Source organism: Ahaetulla prasina, chromosome 4, assembly GCF_028640845.1.
Source record: "Ahaetulla prasina isolate Xishuangbanna chromosome 4, ASM2864084v1, whole genome shotgun sequence".
In the NCBI taxonomy this organism is placed as follows: Eukaryota; Metazoa; Chordata; class Lepidosauria; order Squamata; family Colubridae; genus Ahaetulla; species Ahaetulla prasina.
The window spans coordinates 117981965-117994341 of NC_080542.1; the positions used below are offsets into that span (position 1 = coordinate 117981965).

Here is a 12377-nt window from a genome sequence, read left to right on the forward strand (position 1 = left end):
GAAAACCCGAATAACCAAAGACCTATATACAAACACCCGCAAAAACCTCAAAAAACAAATATATATATATATATGTATGTATGTATGTATATATGTATGTATGTATGTTTTCATAAGTTTTCATGGGTATATGTATACCCATGTTTTCATGGGTATATGTATAGGTTTTGGTATGTTTGGGTCTTTTCCCGTGTAAGGTAAAGAAGCCAACTGACGTTCAGCTTGTGAGACAAGTGAGAAACCTAAGGGGCATTCATTTTGTAATATTATTTATATGCAGCCCCTGAAGAGCTAAGTTATGTTTTTAAATATTGAAACTTTTAACCTCAAATACTGAGCCTTTTCACCTTTATATATCATGGAAACTTAGGCCTGAGACAAAGACTAAAGGAAAACAATGTTGGCTTCACAAAAGAAATATTATTTGCATTTGACAATTGAATATTGAGTTCTATTTTTCTGTTATATGGTGCTATGTTGTTTAATGGAGAAGTTCTCCATTAAATGAAATGAAATCTGTTAAAAAAGGGGAACTACCCTGCCATATAACTTCTGAGAAAAGGTGTGTATTCATACCTTTTTAAGCAAGATTCATTACCATGCTTATTTTTTTTCCAGTTCTACTTCACAATGGCTTTCCAACCCTTACAAATAGTTTGTTTCCTAAATACCAGTTCTCTTAAAAGCCACTCCTAGAAGTGATAAATGAAACAGTACAACAAAAGCTTGGTTCTTAAAAGGTCAAACATTCATTGGTTTACTGCAAGTACCAGGAAAGAGACAATAGTGGGGAGATAATCAAGAAAGTGGAAGTACAAGAATAATAGGTAATTTCTGCTTAGACTGAACCACAAGCCTTAGCAAAAAGAACAATTGTATAACTCTGGTGCTTACTGGATAATGTTGTAATTCTCCCTCAAAGAAGAATTTGACGGTACAAGCTATTTCGCAAATCTCAGGTGCATCCAGAAAGAGTCCTGGCCTCCCTGTACTTGGACTTGCAAAGATACTGAGAAACACAGTTCTCTTAAAATAGGCATATGACAGTCTTTGTTCTTAGTATGAGTTCCAGAAATCAACTGTGGATCAAAGGTGGAAAGGGTATGTCTTCCTGTTGTCATAATTGATTGGTAACATAACAGAAGGTTAAATATTTCCCACACCAGTCTTGGCCAAACTATATTGGCTTGCCACTGAAACAAAGATAAGAAAAAGAGGCTTTTCCTCCTCTCTTTCTTATAAAGATGAAAAATTTATAGAACTGGGTGATAATTTTCTACCCTTTCCAGAAGTGCTTCAGAATATCCAGGGGAGTAATATCTGAAAGAGAAATAAAGGTTATTTTATTAAACATTTATCATGTTAAATACTAAAGCTACAATCCAGCAAAAAATTAAGCATACTTAAAATCAGTAGAATTGTGTATAATTCAGATTGCATTTAGGAAATAAAAATTAGGCTAGAAAGCTTGTTTCATAAGGGTGATTTCCCTCCAAACCCACAGGAAAAAAATGTGCATGCTCCAAGCATATTTGGTATCAGATTAGATTAGAAGTAAAGCAAATATCAAAATATTTGTTCAACCTCTGCCCATCTTGTGCAGTAGGCTTTGTGGTTGCAATTTAACAGCAGTACTTTGAAAAAGGAACCACAGGAAAGGAGTTTTGCACTTCTAGCATCTAACTATATTTTAAACTGAACTCTGTACCTAAATCCTACATCTATCCAAATTCTGTTTTTCTTGTAGTAATTTAACAAGGAAAAGATAGGGTTTAATTTAGGAAATCCAAACTGGAATATCTTATAACCTACAGTATATGATTCTTAACAACCTCACTCGTTTTTAAGAGGTACTTTGTCATTTAATTAGAAATACACATCCGGGAAGAAATCTTTGACCCTTGCTGTAAAACTCAGTTTCTGTATGTTCGGTGGGGAGATTTTCCTTACTTTATTATAAGATTGCAAAATAAAACACTATTTTATTTTGCAAAGATTTCTCCACAGAACATTTCTTTATCACTGCCTGAACTCTTTCAAAATTTTATTTGAATGATTAATTGCTGTCTGTCTATAGTTTCTTGGATAGGCAATCAAAGAATAAAGGTCCCATCTTCCCTCGGATCCCAATACAAAGATCAGATTTAAAAGTAGCCTCCAGCTTTTAGGACAAAACAAAAAAGAAAATGTCGGCAGACAGTAAAAATTAAGAGAGATGATGCCTAAATCAAATAAATAAAATGTGCAAACCAGGCAGTAAATCCTTTTGGTGGGGAAGAGAGTAGTTAAACTCAAAACTAATGTGTAGATGAATAAAGTCTTCATTACTAAATGAAGCTAAAATCAATTGGAAACATTAAACTAATAAAATAATCAGACCTACATCTGCTGACATGGAATATGTTCATTTTACTATGACAGTGAGCGCTATAATGTTTTTTGGTACTCTAAAAATTATAGATCTTGAATAATTCTATTACAGTATATTAGAAACCTGACTGTATTACTTGCTACTTAAATAATCAGGATTACTTCTGATTAAAATGGTGGCTCAGCAGACTAAGTCTGTCTGTTATTAACACAGCTGCTTGCAATTACTGCAAGTTCAAGTCCCACCAGGCCCAAGGTTGACTTAGCCTTCCATCCTTTATAAGGTAGGTAAAATGAGGACCCAGATTGTTGTGGGCAATAAAAGTTGACTTTGTATATAATATACAAATGGATGAAGACTATTGCTTAACACAGTGTAAGCCGCCCTGAGTCTTCAGAGAAGGACGGGATATAAATTCAAATTTTAAAAAAATCCATGAAGTCAAACCATAGATTTTTTTTAAAAAAAGAAAAGTACCTGATGTATAAATTCAATCAGATAAAGCATACTGATACTCAGTCTAATATGGTCTTTCCCATCTTCCAAATACTTTAAAATTACCACACTTACAGTTATGTTGATTGAAAATTCTGGGAGTTGCAATATTAATGTACCTAGTTGGTATCAGGTCAGAAAAAGCTGACCTTACACTTCTTGCTCTCAAGTTTAGGTACAACATCTCTAATTATGGTATGTGTTTTCAAGGGGTAGCAACCAAAGAGCTTTTATGAAATACGCATTAAAAGAATTTTATAAGTGAAATTAGAATGAATGAAAGCATCACTTTATGGAAAATGCAGCTGACCAGTAGAGGGAGTACATATGTATGGCATAGAATTAGCAGTGCCGGGCACACAACTATATTTTTAACTCAGTTACTATACAGAGCCTATTTACAACCAATTCATTTCTATATACCTGAAAGCAGGGCTTGGAGGGCAGGGGGAAAGGATAGGACTTAGATTTTGACAAACTAAGGTAAGCTATATGACAATGTGAAACTACAAAGACAAAGATTTATCCTCTTAATAGGTTTACTTTATCCAAAATCATTTTGATAGTCAGAGACCACCTTGAGATCACTAGCTGGCCAGCTACCATCTAGATGTTCTAAACCATTTCTTATACTATTTGTACGTTTCCAAGTAGAGATATCAACCATTTTAGCATATTTACTAGGACCACAACCCCATGCTATCTTCTAGTACTGAATTCTTGAATGTTACTATTTTAGTGGACACCAAGCTAAAAATATCATTTTAGCATTTCTTGTTAAGGAGTGCTTCAAATTACATAACCATATGCTTATAGTGATGCCATGTGACATACATATATAAAGTGCATTACCTAGATTGAACTTAATAGGTGGATGGTAATAAAGAAATACGTTTTATTGAATAGTTCAGTAATAAATTTGGTCAATTTCCAAATTTGTTGTTATGCAAATATCATTTATATATATTAATAACAGGTATCATCCCCCCACTTCATGTTTTAGCATGTTTATTGTACTTTGTATTTTTGAAGAATTTTATTTATATAATTTTGTTTTTAATATTATAAGCCACCCAGAGTTACTCTGTGGTAAAATGAGCAATCAATAAGTTAAAGAAATACAAATGAATTAAAATTATTTTAAAAATTATTCTTTGGATAAGACATTTTGTACTTCTTACTGAAGAACTATTTCTAAATATCCCCAGGGACAGAAGTGAAAATTTTGCAACTGTTATGGTGATGCCTAATAAAATGCCATTATTAGAAAGTTAGCTGAAGAAACTAAACCAAAATTGTTTAAATATAGAATACATGAAACTAATTATTTTCCAGCCTCACCTGACTATTTCTTCTGGATAACAATTATTAATTGTATTGATATACTCTTGAAGTAGTGAGCCAGCTTCTGCTTTTATCTCCTGAACTTTTTTAAGACCACCACTTGTTACAAAAAGACGCCGGGCTTTGGAATCATGTGGCAGAACCTATTTAAAGAAAACAAATTCAAGAATTCAATTTTCCTACTCAAAAGTTCTTATTTCCTTTGAAGCTTAACATTAATGTGAAGCTAAGATGCAAAAGAGTGAGCATAATTTAGCAAATGTTCTTCATTCAAGTCTCTTAACAAATGAGAACATGAGCATTGTTGCCAAAAAAGAATATACAAAGGAGAAAAATACGTTGCTGATCTGCAATTGTGAGTTTTTTTACCAATCATCTATTCCTGAAAATGACATATATCAAGAGGTAATGCTCTATCTTTCAATTTCTTGAGCTCACACAGCTGTCATTCACAAACACCAATAATATTCATCAGATCCTGACTTGTTTAAGGACAGGTAATAAAAGCGCACAGATGACAATTCACAAAACTAGAGTTACAGGAAAGCAACTTGTTCATCTTTTCTGTGCTCCACACAAAACAAGCAACCTAAAAACATCGAAGTGGGTCAGGCCCCCATGGATAGCAATAGGTAAGGTATAATGGCTAAGGGACACCTCCATTTGGATATGAATATCTAGTCCATACACAAAGTTAAAAGCTGAGACTATATATGCCAACTGACCCACCTCTACAAAAGAAATATCTCAAGAAGAGTCAAGGATAGAATAGAATAGAATAGAATAGAATAGAATAGAATAGAATAGAATAGAATAGAATAGAATAGAATTTTTTATTGGCCAAGTGTGATTGGACACACAAGGAATTTGACTTGGTGCATATGCTCTCAGTGTACATGAAATAAAAGATACGTTCATCAAGGTACAACATTTACAACACAATTGATGGTCAATATATCAATATAAATCATAAGGATTGCCAGCAACAAAGTTACAGTCATACAGTCATAAGTGGAAAGAGATTGGTGATGGGAACAATGAGAAGATTAATAGTAGTGCAGATTTAGTAAATAGTTTGACAGTGTTGAGGGAATTATTTGTTTAGCAGAGTGATGGCTTTCGGGAAAAAACTGTTCTTGTGTCTAGTTGTTCTGTTGTGCAGTGCTCTATAGCGTCGTTTTGAGGGTAGGAGTTGAAACAGTTTATGTCCTAGATGTGAGGGATCTGTAAATATTTTCACGGCCCTCTTCTTGATTTGTGCAGTATACAGGTCCTCAATGGAAGGCAGGTTGGTAGCAATTATTTTTTCTGCAGTTCTAATTATTATTCTAATTATTATTATGCAGTTCTAATAATCCCATCTGGCAATAAAAGCATGTTGCACTTTGTTGTAGGTCTTATCCATGAAGAAATATCACTTGACAGCACCTCTCTTCTGCTGGGGCATTTGCCCTTTGGAACATCATTTCCTCAGAGGTCAGACTGGCTCCTATCTTGCTGGCCTTTCAGAAGAGTTTGAAAATATCTTTGCTATCTGGCCTGAAGATCCTGCAATGTGGGTATTGCTGGGGAAGTTGAGTGTGCTCCTATTGACATTTTTAATAGTATTTATTTATTTATTTATTTATTTATTTATTTATTTATTTATTTATTTATTTATTTATTTATTTATTTATTTATTTATTTATTTATTTATGTGTTCATTATCTTGTATTACCATCCAAAGAGTGCTGTAAAGCACCTTGGGGTGTATATAAGCCTTAATGCTATTGCTATTGCTATTTTATGTTTTTAATTTTGTATGTTACTTAGTCATTATGTAAAATGGGCAGGTATATAAATTTACCAGAAATGCCAGACAGAGCAGATACATATTTGAATGCACTGAAACAGATTATCCTTCATATAGTAATTCATAACAGTTTAGGGGCTGTTCTGCACAGCAACACTATAAAGCTTTCTAATTTAAAGTATATGCTGACTTACAAGAATATTGATTATTTCACCTTGGCAATTAAAGAAAACAGAGATTCACTTCACATAAGAAGCAGGATAGGAAGCAGCCTTGAGCAACTGCTCCTAGGATGGAGAGGTTAGCCACTTTCACATTGTCCAAGCAGATCACAAGATTGCTCCCCACTGCTAACCTGTCACTTTGCTATTTCCAAACATGAATCTTCTTATCTTTTGAAAGTTTAAGTAATACAAATAACAGTAAATCTGCCTAAATTAAATTAGCATAACTCTTCCCACCAACTTCAACAAAAAGTATCCACATACTATGCAACGTGGTATTAGAGTAGGCAAAATAGTCAAATCTCACAGCAGTTTGTGAAATATTTTTTGTAGGACAATAGACCACAACAGGATCTGAAAGCAACTATTACATTCCTGTTCACAACAGTAATAATTACTGAATTATTCAGTCTCCCACACATACAAAATTCATGTGGAGCTTCAATCACAACATTGCAGCAGTCATCTTAACTTTTTTAACATACCTTTTGAACATTCCTGATACAATAGTGCCTTCCTATCTAGAAACTGATCTACAAACATGGACATTTGCAGAAAATTAAGGAGCCAATATTAAGCCTGAGATGTCCCTGACAAAGGAAAGTGCAATCTTGTTTTAAAATAGCGATTCCAGCTTTTCAGAGATAACATGGGACAGATAACTGATAGTTTAGAATCTGAGAAACAGGAACAGGAGCAAGTGAGAAAAACTGAACTTGCTCAAAAGACTTGGCCTTATTATGAAATGCTTCACCATCTATAAGTAAATTCAGGGGCAAGTTACAATTGTCAAAGGACTGGGGAAGCCAAAACACTGATACAATAGAGGGAATCATTTTGGAGATAGTAGCTATGTGCAATTGAAAGTCCAACTTCTAATCTTCAGTGTAGATTTTGTATCCAAGTAGGAACCTTAGTTGAAAATAAATGGGATGTGAGAGGAAGAGGTGAACTTGGTCTGGAGGTCTTTAAAATCTGCTCTGACAATAAAACCTACAAATGGCAATAATGATTTGCCATGCTTGCTAGAACAGGTGTTGAAACAGTTCAATGTGCTGTTATCTGGTGTAAAGATTGCCCAAAGACTGTCTACTTTGTTTATCACTGCAGAGAATGCAATAAGGAAAAGGCAGCTTTGGTATCATAAAAATGAAGGTCAAATATAATAATGATAGATGGAAATGTGGGAAACATCCTTCCTGAGGAGATTTAAGGATGCTACTTTCTGTAATCCTCAAAAGGAACTGAGATGACAAGCAGCACCTTCCTGCATATATGGCCTATTTGATAGATGTTCTGCACTGATGCAGTACCCACTTGTTAAAGCACAGCAGCCACAAATATCTATTTTGTATCCAGAAAGTATAAAGAAGAAAAAATACATTACTGTACTCAAACATCACTGTGGAGGAACTTACAAGTACTTTAGTTCAGTTTGCAATATGAATATAAAACTTAAAAGTGAATACTATAATAATGAGATTGCCAATAACTCTTATCTGATGAATATTATGCTATTTTCTAGCAGTAAAGAAATAGGGCTATTTCAGTCTTATGCATGGAAATATACTTTACCTGATTCAAAAGACTTTATTTTTGAACTTGGTATCATTTAAACTGAATCTAACAGCTTTGAAATACCAGGAATTAGGATTCCCTATTCATAATTATTTCTGTCTGCTTAACATATATTATACATTAGTTTATTCACTTGATCTAATCATACTATAATTTTCTTGATAAAATCTTAAAAACACGTGGGATATTTTTTTAAATTCGTTTTGCTCTCTATGATTATTTCTAACATTTGACATTCATTAAGCAGTGGTGTGGACATATAATATTTAGTAGAAAGGACCAATTCAGCTGAGAACCTTCCATCAAATTATAACACAGACTGGTAAGTAGAATGAATTTCCCTGCCTCACGAAAAATTGTCCACCCCTGATGTAAAGCTACAAAAGCAGGACTTCAATGAATTCTAATGTTCATTCCAACTCAACTTTCTGCTGAATTAGAAACTCACAAACCCAAATAAACAAATTAAATCCACCCACTTTAAGATATTCTGTGGTTAGAGTCAACCACAGCTGGGAGATGCAATAGGATGACTTCTCCTTATAAAAACAGATATGCATTACTCATAGACCAAAGCCAGGTTAGTTTTCATAAGTTTTATTCTAAACCATTGAGATACTATAGTGTAATAGGGCTAATAAGTAAATAAATGAAAATATTTCTCTTTAAAAGCACTGTCAATTCTTTATGATAAAAAGCAAAAAGGTAGCTTAGTTTTCATGCATCATCATCATCATCATGATCATGATCATCATTATTATTATCTATTAAACACTCTGAGACCATCCAGGTGGGATGGATTACAAGGCAAACACTCACAGAGTGATCAAAGTGGTCCTGAGTGATAAGATTTGCAATCTATCAGAAAGGGCGAGTCTACTGGCATTCTATTCCTTCTTAGGTATAAAGGCATAGAGTCTGATTAACAAACTTACTGATAAAACAGAGAGCTTTTTAGCAAGGATTCTGACCTGTTATCAATTACAAAATGAATCCAAAACCTGGTCCTTGACAGCTATGTCCATTCAAGCCAAATACCAGTAGTTCTTTTGTGGCCCTTGAACTGTTATTTTTGAAATTGTTAGGCCAATATAAACAGTATGGCTACTCTTGCTTAATCTACAAAACACTCTGCCCTCTCTGATCTAGGGCAGACAGAGGCACTGAACTTAGGGACAGCTAGTTAAACAGTAACTGAAACCTTCCCCCTCCCCCAAAGCAGTCTCTGAAGAATCCCAACTAAAAAAGGGAAATGGCAAAAATGGAACCATAGAAACCAAATAGTCCAGGAAGTTTTCTTCTGACAGCTGCCACCATTCTTAAAAAGGAATATTAAACTTAGACCGATACTTACCTTGCTGAACTGGCCAACTATATGTTTCAGGATATTGGGGGGAGCATCATGTAGCAAGGGCTCAAGAGCTGACAGATGAGTACACTTCTGTAAAATATTCTTCAAGGCTTTCTTAGCCTATCAAAATACAAAATGTCCTCAGTAAGACATCAATAGCCTCTTATAAAACTAAACTTGCATTATTTCTACAAGGCAAAAAGCTGATAACTATTTTCCAAGCACAATACTTGAAACATACTTCTTGCAAATGTTTAAAAATTATGTTGGAAGGCAGCATTATAATAAACATATAAATGTACATTAATTGAATTTTTAAAAATGCAATCATAATAGCCTTACTTTTATATTGGATTATGTGGGTTTCATTTTGTAGTTCTGGTGAATTTAGAAGTTCAAATACTCTTTCTATTGTTAAGCTAGGAACCATTTTTTTTTGCTTCCTAGCATACCAATACCAAAGAAAAACAAAGGGAGACCTACTCGTGTTCTAACCCTAACTCTAACCCTTTTATGTAGTTCAAAAATATTTACCACTTGTTTAAACTTGAAGATTATACTTACTGAACTATTAGATAACATGGACATAAAGGAAATTGACTGGCCAACATTTGAAATGATTTGACAAGTGCTAAAATTTATAAATACAGCATTCACTTATACCCAAAAAAGTTCCCAGTTGAGTCTAGATATGTAACTGGTATGTACACAGACCTATCTCAAATATCTGATTCAACAGTAGAGTTTCATAGATTCCTTTAGCAGTTGGCGCAAAAGAACCTCCGGGCCATAATATAAGCAGCAGTCTGTGGTTATCATATCATTCTATTTCATATGCTGGCTACAAAAATTTAGCATGCCATTATATATATATATATATATATATATATATAGGTCTTTGGTTGTTCGGGTTTTCTCCCGTGTAAAATTGGAAGTGTCTTGGCGACGTTTCGACGAAGTCTCATTCGTCATCTTCAGGCTTCAGCTTCGTGCTTCTGGATGCTCCCAGAGCGCGAAGCTGAAGCCTGAAGATGACGAATGAGACTTCGTCAAACGTCGCCAAGACACTTCAATTTTACGGGAGAAAACCGAATAACCAAGACCTATATATATATATATATATATATATATATATATATATATATATATATATATATATGTATATGTATATGTATATGTATATGTATATGTATATGTATATGTATATGTATATGTATATGTATATTTGTTTTATATATATATAAATTTTATATATATATATATATATTTGTTTTCTGAGGTTTTCACGGGTGTTTGTATGTAGGTCTTTGGTTGTTCGGGTTTTCTCCCGTGTAAAATTGGAAATGTCTTGGCGACGTTTCGACGTTTCATTAGCCATTTCAAACATTAGCCATTTCAACATTTCAACATTAGCCATTTCAAACCGCTCCAATCCATACATGCAGCAGACTGACACCCACTATGAAGATGTAGCACCACCACAAAGCCAAACAACAGCTATGCAGCTCACCAGCTCAAATCCCCCTGCAACACAGACTAAATTCAGCACAACCAAACCCCCACCCAAACAGGACACACCCCCAGCCAATCAGAGCACAAAAAAACCTCCATCCAATCAGAGCAACCAAAAGGAAGAAACAGCTGCAGTCACACATTGCTCCCAGAAGCACGAAGCTGAAGCCTGAAGATGACGAATGAGACTTCGTCGAAACGTCGCCAAGACACTTCCAATTTTACGCGGGAGAAAACCCGAATAACCAAAGACCTATATATATATATATATATATATATATATATATATATATATATATATATATATATATATATATATTTTTCTTTCTTTGTCGGCTAGACATATGGTCCTGGATAGATAGATAGAGAGATAGATAGATAGATAGATAGATAGATAGATAGATAGATAGATAGATAGATAGATAGATAGATAGATAGATAGATAGATAGACAGACAGATAGATATCCAGGACCAAATGCCTAGCCGACAAAGACCACCTGAAAACTGAATTACACACTCTCACAAACGTATTAATCTCCAACGGATACCAAAGAAACACAATTACCAGCCTAATCCAAAGGGAGACACCGCCCAAGAACCAAGACACAGAACAAGACAACGGCATCGCCCTCCTCCCGTACATCAAAGGCACCACAGATAAAATCAGCAAAATTCTCCACAAACACAACATCAAGACAGCCTTCTGCACAGACCAAAAAATAGCCAACATCTTAAGAAACCCCAAAGACAAAATCCATCTAGAAAACCTAGGAGTCTATGAAATATCATGCAAAATCTGCCCAGCCACATACATTGGACAAACTAATAGGAGAATAAATGCACGCATCGCAGAACACAAAAACACAGTCAGAAAAGAAGAAAAAACCTCCTCCCTTTTCCAGCACCTTAAAACCACAGAACACGAAATTGATTTTGAAGGAACCAAATTAATCTCCAAAACTGAACACTATAACAAGAGAATAATTATGGAAGCCATTGAAATAGAGAAACACCCCCACAATATAAACAAACAGGATAACACCTCCCGCCTACCAGACATCTGGAAACCAGCCTTGGTCAACAAACAAGTCCCAGATATGAAAATTGACCCCGGACCCAGGAGAATACACAATGCCACCACCAATCATCCTCACCAGATTCAAACCCAAACCCATCCCACAGACGAAACACAACCACCATACAGAAGCCAGACCATGCTGACACCACTGGTTGCTATGCCCCCTTCCAATCCCCACACAAAGCAGGCTGACACACACATGACAGGACCTCGGACTTGGAGCCAGGGCCAGGGCCCGGGATACTGCATCACAGCTATCTGCTCAAGACATCACATCACAGAACTTCAGAGGCCACAACACCAAAGCTCAGGAACAAAAGACCATGCTACGAAATAGCCGACCAATCTGCAAACACCTACTCCATCTACCAATCAAGATGCAACCACACAGTCAACCAACCCGCTCACAGCAACATCCCCCACCTTCCCACCAGTATTTATAGAGAGACGGCAGCTCCGACCACTCTGCTCGAGAAGCACAAAGTCGAAGACACCAGCCTGAAGATGATGAGTGAGACCTCGTTGAAACGTCGTCAGGATACTCTCAACCTTACATGGGAAAAGACCCAAAAATGCCAAGACCTACACACACACACACACACACACACACACACACACACACACACACACA

General features: G+C 35.2%; 1 protein-coding gene across 5 annotated transcripts in view; it reads right to left on the reverse strand.

The window, feature by feature from the left end:
* Window positions 1–735: 735 nt before the first annotated feature.
* SPAG6 (sperm associated antigen 6) overlaps window positions 736–12377 on the reverse strand; it is a 68856-nt gene continuing 57214 nt past the window's right edge. For all 5 annotated transcript variants that reach the window (XM_058183184.1, XM_058183183.1, XM_058183186.1 and 2 more), the window contains 3 exons: window positions 9159–9275; window positions 4208–4353; window positions 736–1320 (listed from right to left, as the gene is read on the reverse strand). In XM_058183184.1, the coding sequence (XP_058039167.1) occupies window positions 1254–1320; window positions 4208–4353; window positions 9159–9275 (330 nt within the window). In that variant the 3' untranslated portion in view covers window positions 736–1253. The remainder of the gene's footprint in view (window positions 1321–4207; window positions 4354–9158; window positions 9276–12377) is intronic.